We start from the raw sequence: 27,906 nt of genomic DNA, 5'->3' as shown, positions 1-27,906 counted from the left end.
TGCACCTCTTGGAAATTATTTCTGCCGGCGCCCATGCCCTGTATACTTATTTTCACTAAATCTTGTCATTCTGTTTATTTTCCCCTGGATGTACTTATATAAAAAGGATCGGTATAGTAATATAATAATAAAACACATGTAATCTTATGCTTTTAGAGGACTGTTTGGTCACTCTAAGAGTTCACTAGAGGTCGGAGGAGTAAAGAGTAAAACTCGATTTACTGTGGTGAACTGAAGTGCTTTATTTACAAAAATGCGCTGCTTATATACAAAAAAATGAGTTAATTATTATTATTACAAAATGTACAAAGGTTAAAAGATTGATTGTGATTGGCTATTACAATTAGAAAGAGATGTACAGAAAGGGATAAAAACATTTACAAAATTAGAGAGAGAAAAAAATGGAATAAGGAATATTTACAAAGTTTTACGATTGCCGCGCGGGAAACTGGACGCACCGCGGCTCGCGGCGCTGGCATCGCCCGAGTATAAAATAATAAAAATAAAATCATTTATTTCAGGCTTCTGCGACCCATAACATTACATTTAAAATTTTTTTGAAATTTTCGTTACATTACATTATAGTCATTACATTAAAATTACAATACATTTAAAATATATGATTTAGCAATTACATTAAATTGAAATTTTAAAAGTATAAATATGGGCTCTCGCGGGCCGCGAATTCAGTCCGCCCGCGCACGCCATTCCGACCTCGTCTCGCTGCTGCTTGTCGCTGCGCCGGTAATAATAGTAGTGCCGCCATTTTGTGAAGATGTTATGAAGAATTCTTATTAGAAAAACGCCTTTTTCAAGGCCGGTTCATGTCCGGTATTATTACACGGACAGCTGTTTCTCTTGTCATTGCGAACGTACGTTCTTTGCAGAGCGATTTTCTTCTGTGTTTCAACTTCTATAACGAACGTATACAAAGACGGCGTGCGTTCTTTTCAGAGCGCGTTGTTTTCTTTGTTTCAATCGGCGCACGAACGTAGGTACTGCTACATGCTTAATGGGGATGCCTCATCCATACTAATATTATAAATGCGAAAGTATATCTGTCTGTCTGTCTGTCTGTCTGTCTCGCATTCACGCCAAAACTACTGAACCGATTGCAATGAAATTTTGTACACAGTTATTCTAGAGTCTGAGAAAGGACATAGGCTACATTTTGATGTGGGAAAATATCTTATTTCCATGAAAATATCGATGAAAATTAATTCGCATTGCGCGTGGCCAGCGCTTATCCCGGGGGTCCTGGGTTCGAGTCCCGCAGGCGGAACAAAAAGTTTTCAATGTTCCTGGGTCTTGGATGTGTATTAAAATAATATTTCAAAAATCTTAAATGAAAAATAAAAATTTATGTATAATATTATAAAAAATCCAGAAATATATCGATGCAATGAAAATTTTAGTTCTAATACGATTCAACAGATGGCGTTTTATTTTTTACTTCATTGTAACATAGAACTAATCATACTTATTAGTTATTATGTTTTTGTTTATAGTTTTTGATACGTTAGAATATTATGTTTATTATCACTTGGTATAATAATAATCAATCTATCTTATCTTATAGAACTGCTACTGCATTAATTCTAATATAATATGTGACAAGTTGACAGCAGAAGGCGCTCTAAAATAATCTCAACATTTTAATTCTAATATATGAAAACAGATGGCGTTTTATTTTTTACTTAATTATTGTAACAGAACTAATCATACCTACTTTATTATATATTGTGTTTATTCATAACTAGCTGTTGCTCGCGACTTCGTCCGCGTGGACTTTAGTTTATAGCGCGCGGTGTCAACACAATTTGTTTAAAATTTAAAAACTTTTTAAAACCCTGGTAAGTGGTACCCCTCTTAGGACCTACACTTAGGACTTACACCGGAATGGCAGTGCTGAAAGTGCTCGCCTCGCCGCTGCCATTCCGGTGTCGCGGCCCTTAATTAATCAAAATATCCAGAACCAGCTGTGCAGTGTGCACATAATCTATACTAATATTATAAATGCGAAAGTATCTCTGTCTGTCTGTCTATCTGTCAGTCTCGCTTTCACATACACATATAGACAGATAGTCAAAAGCCTGAGAAAGGACATAGGCTACTTTTTTACTGGAAAAAAGGGTTGTAAGGGGGTGAAAATGCGTAAATTTGTTCAAATTAAGTTAGTTCCAAAAATTCATAATAGATGGCGCCGTGCGTCTTCTACATCACGCTGACTTTTGCTCAAAAGTCAGCCTTTCTATAAGACGTGGTATCATCTTACACTTAAGTTTCGATTTTTTTAGATTGTTATATCTATTCTACGGTATTAAATAACTCAGTACTTTATCTGTGCAGTGACGTAATCTTAAACCTATCAATGATAAATAGTTTATGGGTAAGGCTGCGTTTCCACTGAAGCGGAGCGGAGCTTAGCGGTGTCGAATTGACCAATCACCATGCTCGAAAATACTCGAAATCTTTGCGGTCATTCCGCTGGAATAGCACGATTGGTCAATTTGGGCACCGCTAAGCTCCGCTCCGCTTCAGTGGAAACGCAGCCTAAAGTTGTGTAATTGGGGGGCTAAATAAGCTTTAAAATTTGGCATAAAATATAAAGTTTAATATAAAAAATGAAATACTTATTGTGTGCACACTGCACAGCTGTATTGATTTAAGGGGTACCAGGGTTTTTTTTATAAAAGCTTTTGACACCAATTTTGTTGACATCGCGCGCTATAAACTGAAGTCCACGCGGACGAAGTCGCGGGCAACAGCTAGTATTGTATAAGTAGGTATGTGATTTTATTGAAAAATAAAGATTTATTATTTATTATTATTATAATTATGTATTTTAGAAACATAATTCATAACTATCATATTATAACATTTTGGAGTCGATATGTTCAACGTAATATAATTTTCAATTAGCGCCTGAACAAATCTCAAAGCATTTTTTTCTATCTTAGCCACATCCTGCGGCGAACACGCCTATCAAAAAATATTACACATAAAATACACAAATAATTGAGATACATCTCTTCTGCGCCGGGCCTTCGGTAATTTTTTATGGAGTTTGGGTGTTCTCCTTTATTATGAGGATGAATACACAGTAAAGATAAAGCACAGTATACCAATGAGAAGATAAAGAAATAGCACAGAAAACAGTAAGTATAGAAAAGCACAAATGATATTATGAGATGAAATTATGAAAATTGATATTACGCTCGAACTACGTAAGCACAGATAGTCACTAATGAATTAATGATACACAGTGATTATATTCTCTTTGATGATACAATTTTTTGGATTGAGGTTAAGTCGAGTGGAGAAGGAGAAGGAAACGATTAAGAATATGGGTGTAAGAGTAATTAGTGAAGACTCGCCACATGACTGTTAGAACGTGACTTAAATACCTACAATTGCAGTTTATTTGTATTCTATTTTATACGCTATGCGATATCATATGCAACTGTACTGCACTGTTTTTTTATTCTATTTGCTTCCGCCGAAGCTCATGTAGTGACTAATTATGTAACTCTCGACTTGACCGATCAAGCAGGTTTATATCACGATGCCTTTTCTCAGGAGTACCCCCTAGCCTAGGTGTTTACTTAATACCCAAAGTCCTGGCTCACCTAAATCAGGCTCAAAGAATTTATCTTCTAGTGGTTCCACGCTGGGAACGAGTATTTTGGCGGGCAGATCTCAAGTCGAGTGCAATAGCAGCACCGTATACGATTCGAGAACTGGAGAAATACACAATCGACATTTCAACGGGGGTCCCTCTTCCAAAGATCAGGAAATGACCCTGGAAGTATAGAAATGTGGGGGTGGTCGTAAAATTCCGTCCTTGCAAAATTCTTAGCTTATCTATTTTTAATAAATTAAGCTCTCTTATAACACTATTTTCTTACATAAGTAGATAATATCTTCTATGTCTGATACAGAGATTTCTGGCCCTTTAAGTTCTTACGGTTTGGTAAAACATGTTAAAATCTATTGCATTGAAAAAGCTTGTACAACATAAATTAAAAACTTATTGAAGTCTTATACTGTTGACGCCAGTTGACGCAAGTAATTTATTTGTATTTTCTAGACATACAGATATATTTCTTTTGTTTTCGTCGGGCAGACGTGTACATGATCTTACACACTGTAAGAATACAGTGGTTTAAAATTCTTAATGTGATTAATTTATTTAGTCATAAGTAAAACGAACAGTTCTGATTCTAGGCAATCCCAGTAATGAGCAACCTTGCTGTTTACTGGCTTAAATGCTGTAATCACTTTTTTCATCGCAGGCGTAGCGATTAGCGAAGCTAAATGTGCAATTTAGTTACGAGTTTGCGCGGAAAACCATCTGCCGCCTTTAGCTGGCGGTATCAAAACTAACTTGTCTGAGACAACTGCACCACCGGGTAACGTCCGCTCAGCTATGGCTGAAAGTTCGATAGACAATGTATCCATTCATGAAATACTTTTGGGGCCGTTATTGAAAATCGGTACAAAAAACTAGTACTTTCATCTAATTCTAACGATTTAAGGATTTGGTCCTTTAGTTGATTACATTATGTCCATATCAAAGTTTTTACAAGTTGTATTTTTGATTTGTCAATCAGTTTTTGGTGTAATAATTGTGTAAAAAAGTGTTTGAACACTGGATTTTCTATTCCATTGCTCTTATATCACCTATCTATATATTCATTTATAAAGTTTTTGAAGTATTCCCACAAGGAATTACTATTTTTATTTTATATTGTTATACTTATTTTCTTTTCACATTGGCGTCTTACTTTTATTTTGTCACATTGGCGTAGGTACATCATCACCAGGCGATAACAAACACGTCTCAATTATTATTATGCATACATACATTCAGGAAAGAAAAGGAGGTAAAATCTGCGGAAACGGATGTGCCTATCTCAATTATTATGCTTCAAATAAGGTAAGTATTTAATAAGCATTTTATTTCAGGGTAAAACGCTGCTAATACTGATCAACTTGATATAGGTATATATTCGAAAGATGAAAGTATTACGGTATTCAATACCTACGAAAGTTAAAACAGTATATATATTTTTAGGAACCAGAAGTAAAAAGACTTAAAAAAAAACAAATATTTATTACGCTAAATCACATTCATTTACAAATAATTAAAACTATTTACAAATAACAAAAGTTACAAATTAAGGAACACATTTATCACAATATTTGACAAAACTTAAATAGGACTCACGATTACAAATCACACCGACAGTCAAACCAACAGAGCTTTCGCAAGCAAGAGGACCCGAAGTAAAAAGTGGATCTTGCGTGCTGACGCCCTGTTTTATAGCCCGACGACAAGGGAAGGGGAGCCGATCCCACTACAAGTGCTAGTGGGCGGGGCTTATTCTGGAAAAACTCCTAACACGGCCTCTCCTGACTACGCATCGCCCACGACTGCGTTCTGGATATCTGGACGAGTCTTGCAGCACATGGCTGGCGCTGGATCCCGACGTCTTGGCGTCGCGACGACTGCAGGCGAGCCGCCCTCCTACGACATTCGTGGCTCGCCACCCTCGTTCTCTCGAACCTCCTGCGACGGTCCTGGCTCGTTCTCTCGAACCTCCTGCGACGGTCCTGGCTCGCCGCCCTCGTTCTCTCGAACCTCCTGCGACGGTCCTGGCTCGCCGCCCGCGTTCTCTGCGTCAGCACCATTCTCGTCTGTAGGCACAAAAATTAATGTTACACACCCTGTTATACGTCCCTTATAAGGCCCCTTGCATCCATCTTTCACCATTCATCAACATCCAACTAAGTTTTATATCAACAAAAGCTATGGTCAAGACCGATCAATAAGCATGCTAAATTTGGCAACGTCTCGCAGTCCGTGCCCCTAGAGGTGTCCCGCAGTCCACCCAGACAAGTGTTTGGCAACGTCCCGCAGTCCGTCCTCCAAAGCATAAACACGCGGCAAGCGTCCCGCAGTCCGCTGCTAAAAGGGTCGTCCCGCAGTCCGCCCTCACGTGTCTAGCCAGCTACTCACATTCAAAGAATGCAGCACAGGTCTCCGGACACCACTCTCCACGCCACGGCACCATATGCTGCGCAGCCGCCTGGGTTGTCTTTCCGAAGGCGCCGCTTAGAAGTCGTAGCTCGTACCGCGCGCCTGGCAGTGTACGAACGACCCGGTAGGGCCCTCGCATTCCGGGATCTAGCTTCCCAGTTGCCTGTGAAAACTTGACAACAAAAACCAAGTCGTCAACATTATACGCCTTGGGTAGCCGCCGATGCCGGTTGACGTAGGTGTCTTGAGCAGCCCTGTTTCTTTCCAGTAGTTCGGATGCCCGCTGCCTGTGTAGCTCGCGCTGTCCCTCTCGATTAGTAGAACTATCAATCGCCACATCGCGAACAAGGGACCGAATAATAGGAGTTGTAGCTTCAGTTCCAATCAGAAGGTTTAGTGCTGACATCTGCGTGGTCTTATGTTTCGTGATGTTTAGAGTTAGTTGTAACTTCCACAAAGTTTCAGACCATGCAGCCAATTTGTAATTAACTTCGATTCGAAGCATGTTAAGTACGGTCCGGGCGTACCTTTCTACCTGCCCGTTTGCGTGGTGCATTTCGGGTGTGATATAATGAATCGTTGAGCCCATATCGTTAAGAAATTTAGTAAAATCTGAAGATTCAAACATTCTACCTTTGTCGGTTACAAAAAGTTTAGGTACACCAAAAAGTGAAATAGAATTAGTTACAGTCTTTAATAACTCTCCTACATCCTGTCTATACATTGGGTAAAGTAAGATAAATTTTGAAAAAGCGTCTACAGTTAAAAGAACAAATTTATAGCCATGAGATTCGGGAAGGGGTCCTAAAGTATCCAAATGTATTGTCGAAAATGGTATCTCGGGTTTTTGCCATGAAGTTATATTTTGAAGAGGGGCTCTAGGTACTCTTTTCTTAGAAATACAAACAAGGCAGTGACTTATGTATTTTTTTACAAAAGGTCTTAGACCTGGGAACCAAAAATGTTTCAAGATGAGATCTAAAGTCTTATCAAAATCGATGTGGTTATGTTCGTCGTGAAAAACGCGTAAGAGGCTTAGCCTGTGGCCCTTAGGTATAAAGCAAAGTAGCCGCGACTCCTCACCTACAGGTCTGTATTTGTAATACAAGATGTCATTTCGAAAGATATACCTGTCAGAGTCGAGGCTACCATCGTTAAGCCTCTGAACAAGTTGTCGTGTTTCATCATCGGCTTTTTGTGCTATTTGAGCCCAGTTACGCGGCCTAGTAATATTATTTACCTCTAACGGGGGGTTTCGACTCAAATAGTCCGCGTGAGACATCATGCTACCCTTCCTATATTCTATTTCAAAATTAAAATCTTGCAAATAGACCCACCAACGTGCTACCCGCGGGAGTAGGTCCTTCTTGCGCTCGGTGGCTTTGAGGGCATTGCAGTCTGTAAGTATTTTAAATTTAATTCCAATTAAATAATGTCTAAAATTCTGCAATGCTCTCACAACTGCTAAAGTCTCCAATTCGTAGGAGTGGTACCTGCTTTCAGCGCCCTGGGTTACTTTGCTAAAATAGGACACTACTTTCTTGCTACTATTCTCGTGAGTTTGCATAAGAACTGCTCCGTAACCAATACTACTTGCGTCGGTGTGGACTTCGGTAGGTAAGTTCGGATCGAATATGGCTAAGATAGGTTCCGTTGTAAGTCGCGTTATGATTTCCTGACGAACGGCTTCCTGCTCAGGACCCCAACGGAATGCTACCCCCTGTTTTGTAAGCATCGATATACATCGCGTAATCGTAGCGAACCCTTTTATGTAACGTCTAAAATAACCGGCAAGTCCTAAAAACTGTCTGACCTGCTTGACGTTCTGAGGGACTGGAGAGTCCACCAGGGCTTTGACTTTAGTGGGACTAGGTTTGACGTGACCCTCGCTTATGACCCTGCCTAGGTATTCGATCTCGGTGGTTAAAAATACGCATTTACGAAGATTTATTGAAAACCCGGCAGTTGTTAAAGTTTGTAATACGTCATGTAACAATTCTATACCTTCGCTAACCGTGTGGCTCATCAGGAGCACATCATCGATGTATACGAGGACGTTACCGGCGTCAATATGCTTACGGAGCGTTTTATTTATCAACCTTTGATATACAATCGGGGAATTACATAATCCGTACGGCATTTTCACATACTCGTAATGACCATCTGGCGTTACGAAGGCGGTTTTGGGTATGGAAGATTCACTAACACGAATTTGGTGGAAGCCAGTTGCCATATCGAGGGAAGAAAACCGCTTGACCCTCTTATCACCTAGTCGGTCAATATGATCGTCGATTAGTGGCAATGGATAACGATCCTTTACTGTAATTCTATTGAGCGCTCGGTAGTCGACGCACATTCGGTCCGATCCGTCCTTTTTCTTCACCAAAATAATCGGACTAGAATATTCGGATTCGGACTCCCGTATGATGCCTTTAGAAAGGAGATCGTCAATTATATCTCGGACTTTAAGTTTCTCGGTCAAAGAAAGCTTGTAAGGGACGGTACACAATCGGCGCGTCGCTAGTTAAATTGATATGCATTTCACCCGTGGTTACTGTAGTGGTAGCGGTACCAGAAATAAAATATTTCGAAAAATCATTGATAACTTCTAACAGACGATTCCGCTCATTACCCACTAGTGGGGTCCTAATCTCCTGTAGATTCGAATCGCCTACCGTATTAACATTAGTGACGAGTGTAGGAGTGTGTGCAATATACTGCCTATCCCTTGTTCTAACGTAAGTAATGCCTTCCCGGTTTAAAACGTCAGTACCCACTATAATAGAAGTAGAAATGCATGGTGCCGGCACTACAACTAGATCCGCTTCAATAGAGATATCACTAAATTCAATCGTGAGCGTAACGTATGAGCTAGCAGATATCTCGTGATCACTCAATCCCTTCAGCGTACATTTGATTGGTTTTAAGCAATGCGAAAAATATTTTAAAACATCTGAGGAGATTAAAGACACGCCGAGGGCACCACTATCAATTAAAACATCGATAGGTATGCCCTGTACTACTGCCGTAGTTATGTCACGGTTACTGTTGCGATCTAAATTATAGTCCTTGCAAAGATTAACGTTGCGCTTCTGCGGTTGCGATCTAGCTTTAGCAAAACAAGAATTTTCTAAATGACCGGTTTTCTTACAAAACGTACATGTTTTATTTGCATCGAACGACTCACTGACTGGCATATTGCTATTTATGTTCTTTGAACAATTGAAACTCTTGTGCCCCGTTTGGTTGCAAGTAAAACATTTAATTTGACGTTTATTCCGTATGTGAGATTCAGTGAAACGTGTTTTCCCGTTAAGCGGTTGATTTTGTCCCTTAGTGTGCACTTTATCATGTTTTGGCTTTTGATATATCGATAGGAACGAAACGACAGTATCGGGCGACAAGTTAGCATTCGCCGCCGCGGCGCGGACGTGTGCGTCATTTATACCTCGTATGACGATAAGCGTCATTAGTTCCTCGCTTAATCCCTTAACTATTCGTAGCCGTAAGATTGTGCGTCGGGCGTATTCACTATATGACAAGAATTTATCAGAATTCGTACACATCGTTTCGAATAAAATTCTCGCGTAATCTAAGTTTTTAGAACACAACGGTTTGAACTCGCGTTTAAAACTACTCCAGGTCCTATCACAGGTGACCCACTCATTCAACCACGTCTTGGCGTCGCCTTTAAGACAATTAGCGACTCGGGACAAACACTCACCGTCTCCCCATTGATGAGCTAATTGTGCTCGCTCGACTTCCTCGCACCACGTATCGATGTCATGAATCGATGGGTCGAAATTCGATATGTAATAGTTTTGTGAGCGACTCGGAATTATCGACTGCAACGCGTCGGTGATTATTTGCGTAGGAGTGCGTTCAGGAACGCCGCTTACCGTTCGCCCTTTCGAGGACACTCCTATAGAATTATTTTCGATAGCATCTAATCGTGTCAAAATAGTGTCTAGGGTATTATCGAAAATTGAACGCCTACTGTGCGACTCCGAAGCCTGCCCGTCTCGTGAACGCAATTGTAAAACCGTATTCGAACGCAAACGTGAGCGGTCTCGCGAATTCGATCGATACCTAGCGTCACGCCGTGATTTATGCCGATACAAAGGAGGCGTCAGTGTACGTCTACGCGAATTACGACGATTAGAATTAACCGAGGAAACCGAAATAGACCGAGAACGCTCGCGGGATACGCTACGCGACGTGCTATATACGCGTTTACGACGCGCCTGGCGATGCCGGCGTGGTTTGTCTCGTGATCTACGCGGTTTCATTGTAATAAAACACAAAATTCACACAAAAGAAAATAAAACCTCGATAAAAATAATCGAGGGTAAATTGAGAAAAATTAAAAACAGCCAAATATTATGTCCAATGTATTCCTTAGTGGTATGGAAAAGCAAAACGGTTAAGGCAAATGGATTCAATCCCTCACTTCTGATTTTAGGAACCAGAAGTAAAAAGACTTAAAAAAAAACAAATATTTATTACGCTAAATCACATTCATTTACAAATAATTAAAACTATTTACAAATAACAAAAGTTACAAATTAAGGAACACATTTATCACAATATTTGACAAAACTTAAATAGGACTCACGATTACAAATCACACCGACAGTCAAACCAACAGAGCTTTCGCAAGCAAGAGGACCCGAAGTAAAAAGTGGATCTTGCGTGCTGACGCCCTGTTTTATAGCCCGACGACAAGGGAAGGGGAGCCGATCCCACTACAAGTGCTAGTGGGCGGGGCTTATTCTGGAAAAACTCCTAACAATATTATATTAAGTCTATGGTTAAAATCAGTGTTGCCAACTTAGTGGAATTTCCACTAGATCTGGTGGTTTAGACGTACCTTTCGGCGGGAAAAATTTGGTATTTGTGGCTAGTGGATTTCTTAGTGGATTAGATTAAGTTAGTGGTGGCTTCGACGTGACCACTAGTTTTTTTTACTATGTTTCTAACCCTTGAAGACGCACACTGGAAACTTAATTATATTATTATTATCTTTATTCGTTTTGTCGCACTGTAACGCTGATATAGAGCGATTATTTAGCATGATGAATGTTGTCAAGACTTAACAGAGAAACCGGATGAAGGGTCGCCTTTCTTTCGTGCAAGGTTAGCATGCGAAGGCAAATGCTGTAATAACAACATAATATCAAATGCCGTATTACAAAAATAAGAACTAAAGAAATTTATTCTTCACAAACTGAACAAGTAAATGACAATGATTCCTCTGAAGACGTTCATCTTTACTCTTTTGGTTAAGTACCTACTTATACATAGGTACATAGGTAACTACAGTTTTCCTTTTTGTAGTAACAAAAATAATTATTTCATAATAATAACGTTGTTGTTGTATTATTTTCAAATTATATTCAGATAGTTTGTTGTTGTCTTTACGTTATTTAGTGGAATTCTGGTGGTTTGAGAGGCCATTTAGGTTTTAGCGGTTTCTGGTGGTTTACGCTGCTGAATTTGGTGGGTTAGTAAAAAAAAAGTTGGCAACACTGGTTAAAATATATGCAGCTGACGTAGTGTGTCTTCTGATTACTTCAATGAAGTGTGACTTCTGAATACTTAGGTACTTCAAGAACCTACTTGTTGCCACGCATGGCCATGTTGTTGCCGTTTTATATAGAATGAATAAGGGAACGTAACGCAATTTGGGGGCCTTGTAAAATCTTACGGTGCGTTGCACGAGGGCTGATATTTAAACAACAAATTATATATTTTTTCGTTTTTATTGAGGAATTTGATTTTTTATAAGTTACGGCTGTATAGCTTCGAATCTTTGCTATGAAGTTACAATGTCACTTAGTTTTGTAAAAAAAATACTGTCATTCTCGCTGCAATTTTTTTGTGATCTTTTGTATTAAAAGTTTGTGCTAAAATGAGTGTTCAAAATAAATTAAGGAAGAAAAAGCGACGATATTCCCTAGTTTTGTAGTTTCCTTAAAGGAATCACTAAAAAGTGTACAGTAACATAGCTTTAATTAATCCCGTTCACGTTATTTTTGTACAGTGTTTTTGATTTTGTGTTCCACTTTAAAAGTAACTGTACCGTAGGAATAACAATTATGAACCTCTGTTATTCGAGATTATTTCATATTCAGATGCGAGAGTGAGTCTACACTCAAGAAAGTGATTCATCGGGGTGACATTCTTTTGTAAAAAGTGTTCGATCCCGAGCCGCGATTCCGGTAAATGTCAAAATAATGCCATGTATGCTCCCGATCATCTCAAAAGAAAGGAAGCCAGAGATGCTATGTATCGCAGCAACTCGAGCCTCGATTTGATATACGGGGAACACCCTTCGGCGACGGGGCTCCGACGGGAGTATGGGAGCCACGGGTCCATCGACGTGATAGCGGGCGGCGAGCGACTTCCCGCCATGGTGCACAACGGCCTCGCCACCCCCGACAAGCCGAGCGGCCTGACCCGCATCACCGACCGCTTCGCCGAGGTGCTGGCAGGCGACCACGCCGACGGGCCCACCCCGCGTGCCAGCGTCAGCCCCAAGCCCCGCCTGAAACTGAACAAGCTGTGGGGCGGCGCCTCCCCAGTCACGCCTCGCGGTGACAGTGAATCTTTGATCACCAACTTGCCTGACACTAACAAAAGAAAAAATTTTGCACACTACGATTGCCAATCTTTGCTAGCTAATTTGAGCTATGCCGCTGAGGTGCGTGGTGCGCTGTTGAGTAGACGACGCAACACTACCACGGGTGCCTCTGCTGCATCTCTGTTGGCTACTCGAGGTCTACCTCCCGGCGAAGATGCCGTACCTGACACCGGTGACGGTAGATCTAATGAACTTGTTGAGAGCTGTCCCTTCTTCAGAAATGAGCTAGGAGGTAGGTAAAATATCTTATTACATTAGTGTAAAATATGTACCTACTTAGTTTTTCACATTTTATAACCATATTGTGTACAATAATAATTGTAAAACTACAATATATATGATTAGAATAAACCAATACAAAAATTTAATACAATGCACTCAGATTTATTTATAGAAGACTCCAAAATTGTCTCTCTTTAACAAGTTACATGTATATATTTATTCTTTATTTAATAAAGTAATTTATAATGTAATATTTTAAAATGTTACAAATGCTGTTCTGTTGGTGAGTCTATAAAATAAATAAATAATGGGTACCCCAATTACAATATAGTATAGATGTCGCAGCTGACTGGTCTAAATAGCCGTTCAATCAAACAGCTAGCCCTTTGACTGAACAACGCCATTCAATCACACAGCTAAATGTTGTTTAGCCGACTTGTCGACTACATAGTTCTACACTACAGCTAGACGACGCTTAGCCAACTGGTTTGTTTTTGTTTTGGCGGGGGGCTGCGCCTCCCGAGCCCCCTTTTATTTGACGGCCGTCGCCGGCTGCTGCCGCAGCACGCTCGCTGCGCTCGCTCGGCTTCCTCTGTGTTGTGGTCTAAGTTCTAACCTAACCTAACCAACTTTTGGACTTTCTGGATTGTTTGTTTTGACGGGGGCCCCCCCAACACCCTTTCGCGGGAGGCTGCGTCCATCCATTTCATAATCCCGTAATTTCTCCTCGAATATTTGTTGAAATTTTAATTCACTCTTATGTGCCTCCACAATTTTTGTCTCTTTAATAACACTTGTAACTTTTATTAACTACTTTCTTTCCGAAAAACAACCACAAACACCAACAAACACCTGCTAGTTGACGCCATATTGTATGATGTTGATGTTGTTGTTGTTGATGTCATTTTTCCTAGTGTGTGTGTTGTAGTGTATGTAACGTTTTATTTGTAAAAAAAATGTATGATAAAAGCATAATTTCAAAATAATATTAGCTCGATGCACTTTTTCACCATATAAACTATAACTGTGCAAAATTTCATTCACCTACGTTTCCCCATTTTTCGTCAAAAGGGATACAAAGTTTTTGGCTCATGTGTTAATATACAGGGTGTAAAAAAAATAAGTGATAATACTGTAGGGTGTGTACGTGTTCCTTGTAGAGAGTTCACTGTAAAAGTGGCAGCGCTGAAAGACCTTTTTTTTTTTCACTTTTGTATGGGGAAACTCGTGACGCTCACACCCTTGCCCATACAAAAGTGAAAAAAATTTTCGTCTTTCAGAGCTGCTACTTTCATAGTGAACTCTACCTCTACACACCCTAAAATATTATCACTTATTTTTGTTACACACTGTATAGATAACTTATAAGTAATGTTTTCAAATAAAAAAATAAAAAAAACAACTTTCCACATTTCCATTTATTGCATCTGAGCTGAGGAAAACAATAATAGGAATTCCTTGTTGTCTATTTGAATAGAAAATGTTGTCCATAATACCCAATTAGTGTTACAATTATATTATTTAAAATACATAACTTTCGTTTTAATCAAGTTGACTATCATAGTTATAATTAAGTTTGTGCGTGCGAGTCAGCCGTTTAACTGTTTTTGTGATGCTGTCAGTCATGCATTAACAATTTTCATGAATAATATGAGCAATGTTGTAAGCTGTTATTTTGTGAACAATCTTAATGTTGAAGAGCATCAAATTAACATAATATTACATCTGTTTTGAATTACATTTAATTTCTCTATTAGGCTACTCAGTACTCATGTTAAGTAACATTACTTACCTAAGATTGGATATGGTTTTGCTGCAGAAAAAAAATAGTGAGCTTCACAAATTTCAATCTATACTCTATACTAATATACTAAAGTATCTCTGTCTGTCTGGCTTTCACGCCAAAACTACTGAACCGATTGTAATGAAATTTTGTACACAGATAGTCTAAAGCCTGAGAAAGGACATAGGCTACTTTTTAACTGGAAAAAGGCGTTGTAAGGGGGAGAAAATGCGTAAATTTGTTCAAATTAAGTTAGTTCCAAAAACTCATAACAGATGGCGCCAAGAGTCGCCTAGATCGCGCTATCGCTTGCTCATATGTATTTCTATAAGATGTTAATGTAAGATTTTCGATTCTTTCGATTGTTATACACGTTATTAATAATTAATAACTTACCTACCAACTTAGATATCAGAAACAACAGCGCCAAAATTACTGAACCGATTGTAATGAAATTTTTTACTACTTTTTTACTGGAAAAAGGGGTTGTAAGAGGGTGTTTATGTGTAAATTTGTTCAAATTAAGTTAGTTCCAAAGACTTATAACAGATGGCGCCAAGAGTCGTCTAGATCGCGCTAGGCGACACTTGGCGCTCATATTATGTGTTTCTATAAGACATGGTATCATGTTGAATTTAGCCTTTCGATTCTTTCAATTGTTATACACATTTACACGTTATCAAAGAACTCACCTACCAACATAGATATCAGAAACAACAGCATACTAATAATAATTAATACTAAATACTAAATAGTTTATGGGTAAAGCTAAAGTTGTGTAATGCAGCTAAGTTGTGTAAAGCTAAATAAGCTTTAAAATTTGGTATCAAAAAGTTTAATTTAAAAAAATATATATTATGTGCACATTACACGGCTGTTTTGGGTATTTTGATTTAAGGGGTACCAGGGTTTTAAAAAGCTTTTGACACCAATTTTGACACCGCGCGCTATAAACTGAAGTCCACGCGGACGAAGTCGCGGGCAACAGCTAGTAAATAATATTCCCTAATTGTTTTAATAAAAGGAGGTTAAATGTGATCACATTTATTATAAATATAAATCTGTGGTTTGTGAAGTGTATGACATGTAATTTTCCTGAACAAAAACAATTGCTCCAATTGTCTGTGCCCATTACTTGTGGATTGAATGGAATACTTTTTGTGGCAACCATATGAGTTCATTCCCACAGTGATTGTTATTACCATTGTCTTTACTAGGAGTACCTACTACACAGTTATCTCTCTAGTCTATATTTAAGTTGGAATTTTTTGTTTCTACTAAAATCTTATGCAGATAGATGCCTAGAGACTATACAATAATATGTAGCATATAATATTTGCAATTAAGTTTCTAATTTTAAAAGTTTGCCATAGTAACATGACATTCTCTAATGTAATTGATATTTAAACTATAAACTATAACAGTAATAATTCCTCAGGCAGGAGCTGAGCTTTAGTTTTTAGTAATTTGGTAAATTGCATAATATTATGTATTGTATTTGCTGGTTATTGTAAGTGATGAATTATTTTTACTGTATATAAAAGCTATAGCACTATAATTTTACGTGGGAGAGCCATGCTTCGGCACGAATGGGCCGGCTCGACCGGAGAAATACCACGTTCTCACAGAAAACCGGCGTGAAACAGCGCTAGTGAGTTTACCGGAGGCCCAATTCCCTACCCTATTCCCTTCCCTACCCTCCCCTATTCCCTTCCCTACCCTCCCCTATTCCCTTCCCTTCCCTACCGTCCCCTATTACCCTATTCCCTCTTAAAAGGCCGGCAACGCACTTGCAGCTCTTCTGATGCTGCGAGTGTCCATGGGCGACGGAAGTTGCCTTCCATCAGGTGACCCGTTTGCCCCCTTATTTCATAAAAAAAAAATTAAGTGAAACATGGACATAATAATAAAAGGCGAATGCCCAAAAGTGGTACCAATTTGTCTCATGCTTCAATATGAAAATATAATAGTAATTCTTTTTCGAATTTTTCACCCTGATTCCACGCCAGGAATCCAATATTTGAACTGTGAATATAAATTAAAGAATAAAAATTACTAAATATGACTTCCTCCATGTTTGGTTAGTGATGTAGTGCATTAATAGAAACATAATATCAAAGAATCGATATTGTAACAATATCGATTCATTCGACTAAAGCAATTATTATTGCAATCGTTATAAATGTTACTTGCTTTAATAACAGTTTTCGAATGATAATATGACATAATGATATCATGTATAAGCTTTTCTATAATATATACCGTATGTTAGATTTACAGTAAAATTAATCTAATATCCATTATACTTAATCGATTCAGTGCTGCTATTAGACATAAAATCGATCTTTTTCATAGACTTCGATTTATCGATCGCATCCCTGACATCTGTCATTGCGACATTGTTTTATTTTTCAGGTTATTTACACAAAATATAAATTATGCTTGCTTCTATAATTATAAATAGGGCAGGACCACAGAGTACTTTATTATATACTGGAATAGAGACCTCACTCTCTTTATTTTGTGGAAACCGCAATAAAGCGCCATCTGTAACTTTACAACGGTCTAGTACCGTCGTAAAGTTACAGATGGCGCTTTATTGCGGTAATTGATTTTATAGAATATTAGATGTACATTAAAAATTAAAATAAAACAACAGAATTTTATAAATTATATTTGTTACAAGAACATTATTTTATTTCAAAACATTTTAAAGGAACACAACACTTCTACAAAGTACAAAGAGTCCTATCTCAGTTCTTGCACAGGAGCAATCTCACAGCACTTACAATTTACAAACACACAAACCGGAGCAACGGAGGCTCTACTCGACGGACATATGCACAGAAACAAACAAATTTCTTCGTAATTCGTAAGCCGCAAGAAAAAAGCGTAGACACATATCTATGACAGATAGCACCACACTCTTCTTCTTCTTCTTTTTAATAATGGCTCCTTGGTGAGTTGCCAATATCAGCGTGAGTGGCAAAGACTCTGTGTTGAAGAAGGTCTAATGCTTAAACAAGTGTACGGTGTACTACTTTTATAAAATGAGTCTGTTGAGAGAACCTAAAACAACACAAACATTTAGGGTTAGTAACTACTAACTAATTACAATTTTATTTTATTAGTATCAATAAAATATGTACATAACACTTTAATAAATGACGTATTTACAAAATATAACACAGATTTAAAATTGATAGGACGGGGAATGGTTGCGGGGAGAAGATCATATAGGGAACAATGGTTATTAGGACAAGAGAAAAATATATGATCCAAGGTACCTTCGTCTAGCCCACACTCACAAAGGGAACTATCCCTTACCCAAATTTTTGCAAGAAAGACAGGCGAGCAACAATGTCCGAGCCTAAGAGCGTTTTCACACGAGACACGACACGACACGACAAAATGCGGTGACGACTCCGGGCGCCATACATTTCTATGTACCGTTTTCACACGGCACCGCACGACACACGATTTTGAGACGACAATCCGCTATGTCGTCACGTTTTTTGTCTACAGATAATATATAAATAATTTATTGAAAAATTGTTAAATAAATAATTAATCATAATCTAACAGCCTGCCAAACTGCATAGCGGTTATCTCGCGAGAATTACGCCGCCATATTACATTTACATCATACCTAGTATTATAATATGGTAATAATTAACATTTAACATGGGCGTAGCGAGGTACTGGCAGGTTTTTTATACTATACATAAATAATATTATATTATGACTACATTGTATAATAAGCTTAACTATCAGCTTAGGACCTCAACAATAGATGACATATTTTTAAGAAGTAATGGCTGGTTTACACGTATAAATTGCTTATCGAGGTAACAGCTAAATTTTAACTTAATTTTAAGTTATTAATTGCATGTAAACACAAAATTTAGTACCAAGAAGCAAGTTCAAATTTAGTTAAGTAAGTATAAAGTCATTTAAGTTAAAATCTTGTTGACTACTTATCTACTTAATACGTGTAAACCAGCCATAAGTGAATACGGTGTCGTCGCAGAAATGTCGCTCGTGTGAAAACATTCAAACGACAGACTGTGTGACGTCTGTCGTGCAATTTATATTTGTCTATAGCTGGCGCCAGACATGGGCTTCAAAGTTTGAGCAAACTTTGCACAAATAGGAAAATGCCAGCAATTAATTTGCACAAATAGGCAAATGTCAGTGCCACACTTGGCGAATTTGCGTATTTGATCACAATGGCGCCCGCCTAAGAATCGTGTCGTGTCTCGTGTGAAAACGCCGTTACTCGACAAATTGTAGAGCACACTGTTTTACCTTCTTTAGCACCACACTCGAAAGCAAAAAGTTTGATTGACTTTGACATCTTTGTTGGGATATTTTTTATCGATGTTACCAAAAGGAAAAATAATATTATAGCTGTTAAGTTACAAAAATACAACACAGTACCTTTTATTGAAAATATTTTATTTTAAAATACTATTTTCATAAAAGATTCTGATTTTTTTTATATTTACATATGTATTTTAGTTACAAATAACTCAGTAGTGATATCTAGCACAATTTATGATAAAATCTGATGCGAAAGCTTTACAAGCGCCATCTCTTGTTTTGCGACGGAGTTATTAACTATTATTATTCTACCAAATTAAAAAGTAAGCATTTCATACAATAATTGGGTACTTGCCTGGTCTTCTTTATTTTGGAGGTTTAAAATTCTTATGTTACCGTGTCAAACATTCTAAGATTGTACACCCTGGGCAGGACATTTGAACTTTTTCTGCGTATAATGTATATATTGTGAAAATATTTTGTGAACTTTTGCTGCGTATATATTGATTTCGTTTTGTCTACTCCCAATGTATATGGATAATTCCTACTCATAACTCAGGTAAGCAGACCTATTTTATTTTCTGAATAAGCATATAAAAGTCTAAGAAGGCACCTTCCATGTATTTCCCGACAAATGAAATGTTTTAAACTAGCACCTGAAAATATAACAACAGAAAAAACATTAAAGGCTTTAAATACATAAGTCTTTGATTTCACAAGTAATCTTCTAGCAGTGAAACCATTTAGAGTATAGATGTTACTTCTATGAATATATTATTACAAACACTATTTAATTAATTCTTTGTTTTATTACAGCTGACTTCAGATTCTGACACCGCAGAGCAAACCCAAACAATGAAGGAAGTTTGTCATAGAAGATTGTTTTTCTTGTGGCCAGTCTATTCTATATACTTACTACAAGAACACATACTGTAAGACAAGATCAACAAAAGAGAAACATTATAGCTAGAATAGTTCTGCTGCACTTGAAAAATAACTATGGTACTTAAGTATTTTTATTTATATTAAACTAGCTGTTGCCCGCGACTTCGTCCGCGTGGACTTCAGTTTATAGCGCGCGATGTCAACAAAATTGGTGTCAAAAGCTTTTATAAAAAAACCCTGGTACCCTTTTTCAGGCTTTAGACTATCTGTATACAAAATTTCATTACAATCGGTTCGGTAGTTTTGGCGTTTGGCGTGAAAGCGAGACTGACAGACAGACAGAGATACTTTCGCATTTATACGGTAGTTTGGCGTTTGGCGTGAAAGCGAGACTGACAGACAGACAGACAGACAGAGATACTTTCGCATTTATAATATTAGTATAGATTATGTGCACACTGCACAGCTGTTTTTGGGTATTTTGATTAATTAAGGGCCGCGCTACACCGGAATAGCAGCGGCGAGGCGAGCACTTTCAGCGCTGCCATTCCGGTGTAGCGCGCTGCGCGGCCCTAAGAGGGGTACCACTTACCAGGGTTTTAAAAAGTTTTTAAATTTGACACAAATTTTGTTGACACCGCGCGCTATAAACTAAAGTCCACGCGGACGAAGTCGCGGGCAACAGCTAGTTATGAATAAAAACAATAATATATAATAAAGTAGGTATGATTAGTTCTGTTACAATAATGAAGTAAAAAATAAAGCGCCATCTGTTTTCATATATTAGAATTAAAATGTTGATTGCATTGATATATTTTCTGGATGGAATATAGGCCAACACGGTACACTCGAACTCCTTAGAAATGCAGTAGGAGTTCTATAAGATAAGATAGATTGATTATTATTATACCAAGTGATAATATTATTAAACATAATATTCTAACGTATTAAAAACTATAAACAAAAACATAATAACTAATAAGTATTATTAGTTTTATGTTATAATGAAGTAAAAAATAAAACGCCATCTATTGAATCGTATTAGAACTAAAATGTTCATTGCATCGATATATTTCTGGATTTTTTATAATATTATACATAAAATATATTTAAGAATTTAAGATTTTTGAAATATTATTTTAATACACATCCAAGACCCAGGAACATTGAAAACTTTTTGTTCCGCCTGCGGGACTCGAACCCAGGACCCCCGGGATGAGCGCTGGCCACGCGCAATGCGAATTAATTTTCATCGATATTTTCATGGAAATAAGATATTTTCCCACATCGAAATGTAGCCTATGTCCTTTCTCAGACTCTAGAATAACTGTGTACAAAATTTCATTGCAATCGGTTCAGTAGTTTTGGCGTGAAAGCGATACAGACAGACAGACAGACAGAGATACTTTCGCATTTATAATATTAGTATAGATTATATCTTATTATTGATATTTTTAATTTTTATTCTTCAATATTTGATACTGCTGGTAGTGTTTTTATTATTGTGTCCTAATAAAAATGGTTTCATAAATAATTTCATAAAATATTTTTATTTGTTGTCACTATTACGGACCGTTAGTACGGATCGCTCCGCTTAGACCGATCTGTATGAAGCGATGTGGAGGGTTTTAGAGTAATGCGGACGAATCCGTTTGGACCCGTCCGCATTACTCCTTTAAGCTTCATACAGATTGGTCTAATTATATCTATACGGATCGATCCATACCGACGCGACGGTCCGGGTATAATGAATGGTTTAAATAGGTATTTTTCTTTTATGTTGATAAAAATTAATCTTATTTAAATGTTTGTGTGATCAATGATCATGTTCACATAATATTATGTTCCATAATATGTATGTACTGCTAAATGTGAATAACTTACTGAATTATGTTTATTAATTCATACACTATATTAGGCTTAATTTACATGTAATATTATGTTATTAATTAATTATTATTGTTCTTAGAATAATTAAGCCCTTTGTGTTTGCCCTTTTTTCCTTTTGTTTATTAATACAACTCTGTTTTTGTTAATGTTATAATAAAGCCGCTGGACGTTTGATGCATAAGTATAATATATTATGTATTTGTTATTGTTATGACAATGTTTGGATAAAATAAAAATACATTGTTTTATTTTTGACTCCACTCAACAGCATGCTCCTTGTGAGTATAGTATTCCTTGACAGCATGAGCATAAGCCCAATAGCGCACACGGCCAGGTCATGCAGCCATCGAGATAGATACCTTAGTATGAAACCGCCATAGACCACGCGCGCACTTGGCCACCAAGCGGCCACACCATACTTTCGATGGCCGCTAGTGCGCTATTGCCTATTGGGCATTATAATAATAATAAATACCCCTAGATATAAGCGCTTTACTCTGTTTTTAGAGCAATAACGTTCGCTCGTGTATGACCTGTCAATAAAATAGATGCTTTGAAGATTTTGAGGTTATTTTAGATTTTATCAAATTACTCTGAAACCACAGTTTTGTTTACAAATATATTTTTATAGGAGCTAATATGATAATTATAGACTGTAAAAAACCAAGTTTGGTCGTGAAGCAAAATGGTACAGGGTTCCATATATTTTTGGGCATTCTCCTTTTAATTTAATGCACTTTACTCTATACTTTGTGTTGGAAACATATTTACAATATAAATTTTCTATTTTTGCCATCTGTAAGTAAACAGTTTTTATTTTTTAATATTGTGGTTTTGTTTACAAGGCGAGGAAGAGCGCTGCGTGTCGCTGTGTTACCGCACTGCAAAGGGAGCTCTCACTGGGCAGGATGGCGGTTGGCACCGACCCAGAGCAGCGTATGGGTTCTCGGTGCTCGAGTTCCCCCCAGGGAAGACGCATTGGCAAAACGGATGTCCTTTCACCAAGTCAGCGAACCCACTGCCGATCGAAAGCCAAGACCTTGGCGCTTTATATTATAGAAACTACTTTTACAAACAGCGTAAGTATGCACCTTTTAATCTGGCCGCATGAACGAGTTTACCGCATGCGATTTCCGAATTTGTTTTCCGTATTCGAAAATCCGATGACATAGAATCAGTAGAAAGGACTTAACTGGCGCATACGCTCGCTTTTTTCCGAACGGAACAAACTCCGTACGTTTCAAGTGCAAGCCGGCACGTTCGCGTGTGAAAAAAAACGAATGTTTTCGCTAGTCTCACCAAAATTCTGAATACGGTAAACAAATTCGAAAATCGAATACATAACATGTGTGCAGACCAGCCTAACATTGTTTATTTACTTGCTGCTTTCTTTGTTACGATAACTGTATCTTTCGTCGATTATTATTTTAGTTGCTTTGTATTATGTATCGTTTTTTGCAAAAAAATTTTGTAACAGGACATCAGAACTGGTTGGGAATGGACGAGAACCTCGGGCCGGTGGCGGTGTCGATCAAGAAGGACCGCGTGGAGCTGCGGCGGGGCGGCGGAGGGGGCGGGGGCGTGGCCTCGCAGCTGGCGTGGCAGTACCGCCTCATCGTGCGCACGGCCGAGCTAGTCGCGCTGCGCGGTGCCGTGCTCGAGGACGCCGTTCCCGCCGCCAAGCCCAGCCACTCCTCAGACTCGCTCAGCACCAAGGAGGTGGTCGAGCACGTGGCGCCCGAGCTGCAGCTCGCCTGCCTGCGCCTCGCCGCGCCCGCCGCCGACGAGCAGCTGCTGCGGCTGGACGAGCAGCGCCTCACGCGCCAGTACAAGGTCGGCGTCATGTACTGCCGCGCCGGCCAGAGCACCGAAGAGGAGATGTACAACAACCGCGAGGCGGGGCCCGCGTTCGTCGAGTTCCTGCAGACGCTCGGGCGCACGGTGCGCCTGCGCGACTTCGACAAGTACCGCGCCGGCCTCGACAACCGCACCGACTCCACCGGCCTGTACTCGGTGTACGCGGCGCACCGCGGCTGCGAGATCATGTTCCACGTGTCCACCATGCTGCCGTACACGCCGGACCGCCAGCAGCTGCTGCGCAAGCGGCACGTGGGCAACGACATCGTGACCATCGTGTTCCAGGAGCCGGGCGCCGCCGCCTTCTCGCCGCGGCGCGTGCGCTCGCAGTTCCAGCACGTGTTCGTGGTGGTTCGCGCCGTGGAGCCGTGCACGCCGCGCGCACGGTACCGTGTCGCCGTGGCCCGCGCGCGCGAGGTGCCGCTCTTCGGCCCGCCCCTCGACGCCGGCGCCACCTACGCTAAGGGCGAGGCCTTCACCGACCTGCTGCTCAGCAAGGTATCACTTATTTACTTCAAACAAAAGATAACAATCGACATGATACATACTTTAAAAACGAATTTATATATGTACTTACTGCTTATTCTGAAGTCGTATAGTTAACGAGCTTTTGCCCGCGGCTTCGCTCGCGTTAAGAAGTAATATTATATACAAACTTTCATCCCCTATTTTAACCCCTTGGAGGTGGAATTGATCAAAATCCTTTCTTAGCGGATGCCTACGTCATATTATCTAGTTGCATACTAGATTTCAGCCTGATCGGTCCAGTGGTTTGGGCTGTGCGTTGATAGATATATATAGATTGGTATATAGATTGCATTATAGTGATTTGTTCGTTATGCAGATAATAAACGCGGAGAACGCGGCGATCCAGTCGCCGAAGTTCAGCACGATGGCGACGCGCACGCGGCAGGAGTACCTCAAGGACCTCGCCCGCAACTACGTCACCGCCACGCCCCTCGACGCGCAACAGAAGTTCTACAAGACACCTTGTACGTAGTGTATTGTGTAGTAGTCATAATATAAACTGTAACTTACACAACTCTAGCTTTGGAAACATCATCGTCGTTATTTATTTTAATTGGAATAATTTTATAAGTTTAATAATTGAAGTAATGTATTTAATGTAAATTTATTGTTATGTTGCATACACAACCTAAATGTTAACAACAAGCCCTGACACCGTTAGGGGGGATGAGAAATTAAAAAAAAAACCATCATAAAAATTACCTTTAGTAAGTTAACTACATAAAACAGCGCTTGCTCTTGTCTAGATTAGTAAAATTAAACGAGTATTAAATTTCCTTGTATGTATTTATTTAAGGTATTAGTGTCATCTACTTTACACTAACTGATTATTGTTATAATATGGGCGCTTTCCCACGAGACACGACACGACACGATTTAAGAACTGCAGAACAGACGACACACAGGCTGTCGTTTGGACGTTTTCACACGAGCGACGATTTCTGCGACGACACCGCATTCACTTATGGCTGGCTTAGGGCGTTTGTGCACTACACAAAATTTTACCGTCCGTCGTTCATAACTTTCACGTTTGCCATATAAATAAGGTAGGAAATCGGATGCCGCGCCGCGCCGGATGGTAATATACCGTGTAGTGCACAAACGCCCTTACACGTATTAAGTAGATAATTAGTAGTCAACTAAATTTTAACATATGACATTATACTTACTTTTTTATACTTTATACGTACTTAACTAAATTTGAACTTGCTACTTGCTACTACATTTTGTGTTTACATGCAGTTAATAACTTAAAATTAAGTTAAAATTTAGTTAACTACCAACTTAATAGTGTAAACTAGCCGTTAGTTCTTAAAAATATTACGTCATCTATTGTCGAGGTTTGTACCTAAGATAGTAGCTTATTATAAAACGTAGTCATATAATATATGTATAGTATACTATTCGACAAGGCTTTATTTGAACGTGGGTGACATTGACGGGAGCGCTGCTGGTAAAGGAGAACTGTCAAACACATGTCAAAAATGACGTTTTTCTATGATAGGAGCATTTAGTTCCTTTTCTCGCCACGTTCAAATAAAGCCTTGTCGAACTGTAGTATCATTAAATGGTCATATAATTATAATAATATATATATATTAAGGCATCAGTGGTCTAGTGGTATAGAGCGCGGCTCTTGACACGGAGGTCGTGGGTTCGATTCCCGCGTTGGAAACATGCTATTTCCAAGTTTGGTTAGGACAATGCAGACTGATCACCTGATTGTCTGAAAAGTAAGATGATCCATGCGTCGAATGGGCATGTAAAAAGTCGGTCCTGTGCCTGATCTCTAGCCAGTCGTGTCGGTCTTCCGTCCCACTGGGTTATGAGAGTAAAGGAATAGAGAGTGCTCTTGTGTACTGCGCACACACTTGGGCACTATAAAATAAATAAAAATATTTATATAATATATTAATTATTATTACCATAAATACTAAACTTATGATGTAATTGTAATATGGCGGCGTAATGCTCGCCGGCAAACCGCAATGCAGTTTGGCAGGCTGTTTGAAAATCATTTATTATTTATTTAACAATTTTTCAATAAAGAATTTATTTATATATTATCTGTAGACAAAAAAGTGACAACATAGCAGATTGTCGTCTAAAAATTGTGTCGTGCTGTGCGGTGTCGTTCCGTGTGAACACGGTACATAGAAATGTATGGCGCCCAGAGTCGTCACCGCATTTTGTCGTGTCGTGTCGTGTCTCGTGTGAAAACGCTCTAAAGCCTACAATAATATAATAATTTGAATGTTGATACTCTTCCAGCGATATTCTCGTCCCTGCTGGCGAGCCGCGGCAACACGACCGCCAGCACGCCGGCCGCGCGCGCCGACGACTGCTCCACCGACGTGCTCGTCAGCGGCGCGCTCTGCTATCAGGTCAGTGACACCTGTGGTCCAGTGATTTAGAGCGTGGACTCAACTCGGAGGTCGTGGGTTCGATTTCCACGTTGGAAACATGTTATTTCCAAGTTTGGTTAGGACAATGCAGGCTGATCACCTGATTGTCTCACAAGTAAGATGATCCATGCGTTGGATTTATATATTATAAGAATAGGGGCACAGAAAATGGATCTAGTTAGAACCGCCATGTCGCTCCAATTTGTATGAACACGAGCGTGTCACTTTTTTGTGTGGAATCGATTCGAAGGCATCGCCGCGCCCCGTCTCTTTTGCCACTTTAATAGGTATATCGATTTTTTAATCGATAACACAGGTCAACAATAAATTTGGTGCCTGAAAACCAAAAGCTGTTTCTGTAAGAACTTTGTGCCCCGATCACATGTTTCTAAGAAATTTTCTTTCTATCAGCTCAGGTTTTTAAGATATTTCATTCCAAAGTTTCAAGAATCTAGAATTTTAGTCTATTTCAGAATCGCTTTACAACTATTGAAATAATTTATTTTCATGAATTTTGATAAAATATGTTCAGTAAATATACACAATATCTATTATTTAGATCTCAATTTAAATTGCATAATATATTTTTTTATTAAAAGAGAGTTGTAAACTAAACTTTCTTTTTTCATACAAAAATTGTTACTCCACGTAGTATGAGCTAGGTAAAGCATTTTGAAAACCGTCATAATATTGGGGAAATTAGTCATAACTCATTGAAACAAGTTACATTCTCAATAAGAAGTGTCTCCCTCTGGCATACATATTACAAAACTAATAAAAATGAATACTTTCAACAGCAATGTGATTCTGAAATGGGCTAAAATGCGAGATTTTTGAAACTTTGGAATGAAATATCCTAAAAATTTGAGCTGATAGAAAGAAAGCTTCATAGAAACATATATCGTGCACACAAAACTCTTATAGGAACTACTATTAGTTTGCACAGGGTACAAATTTTTTTCGATTTTGTTGACCTGTGTAATTATTCGAGTTAATATACAGAGGAATGATAAATCTAAAGATACGTGCTTGCCAGGAGAGCTAGTAATATATTATATTCTAAACTAAATCACTAAACAGGAACATAAATACATCAACACCAAAACAACATTTTTTACAATTTTTGTCTGTATGTCTGTCTGTCTGTCTGTTTGTTCCGGCTAATCTCTGAAATGGCTGGAGCTATTTTGACGGGGCTTTTTTGGCACATAGCTTATGTAGTAAGGCATAACTTAGGCTACCTTTTAACCGACTTCCGAAAAGGAGGAGGACATATTTCACTTTTTTTATATTGGTTCGCGGACAACTCCGTCGTTTGTAGACCGAT

General features: G+C 38.8%; 1 protein-coding gene and 1 long non-coding RNA gene across 2 annotated transcripts in view; both read left to right on the top strand.

Moving 5' to 3' along the window:
* The first annotated feature begins 3,394 nt into the window (after nucleotides 1–3,394).
* LOC121739811 lies at nucleotides 3,395–11,713 on the top strand. The gene is made up of 3 exons (XR_006037495.1): nucleotides 3,395–3,475; nucleotides 4,940–4,943; nucleotides 11,703–11,713. It is a non-coding gene; the product is annotated as an uncharacterized LOC121739811 (long non-coding RNA).
* Nucleotides 11,714–11,909: 196 nt separating this feature from the next.
* LOC121739798 (signal-induced proliferation-associated 1-like protein 1) overlaps nucleotides 11,910–27,906 on the top strand; it is a 29,964-nt gene continuing 13,967 nt past the window's right edge. The window contains exons 1-5 of the mRNA XM_042132369.1: nucleotides 11,910–12,918; nucleotides 22,635–22,868; nucleotides 23,267–24,144; nucleotides 24,491–24,638; nucleotides 26,446–26,558. Of these exons, the coding sequence (XP_041988303.1) occupies nucleotides 12,285–12,918; nucleotides 22,635–22,868; nucleotides 23,267–24,144; nucleotides 24,491–24,638; nucleotides 26,446–26,558 (2,007 nt within the window). The 5' untranslated portion in view covers nucleotides 11,910–12,284. The remainder of the gene's footprint in view (nucleotides 12,919–22,634; nucleotides 22,869–23,266; nucleotides 24,145–24,490; nucleotides 24,639–26,445; nucleotides 26,559–27,906) is intronic.

The sequence above is a fragment of the Aricia agestis genome, chromosome 2 (assembly GCF_905147365.1).
Source record: "Aricia agestis chromosome 2, ilAriAges1.1, whole genome shotgun sequence".
Lineage (NCBI taxonomy): Eukaryota > Metazoa > Arthropoda > Insecta > Lepidoptera > Lycaenidae > Aricia > Aricia agestis.
Note: the sequence above shows the minus strand (reverse complement) of the source record. Positions and strands in the feature narration are given on the sequence as shown.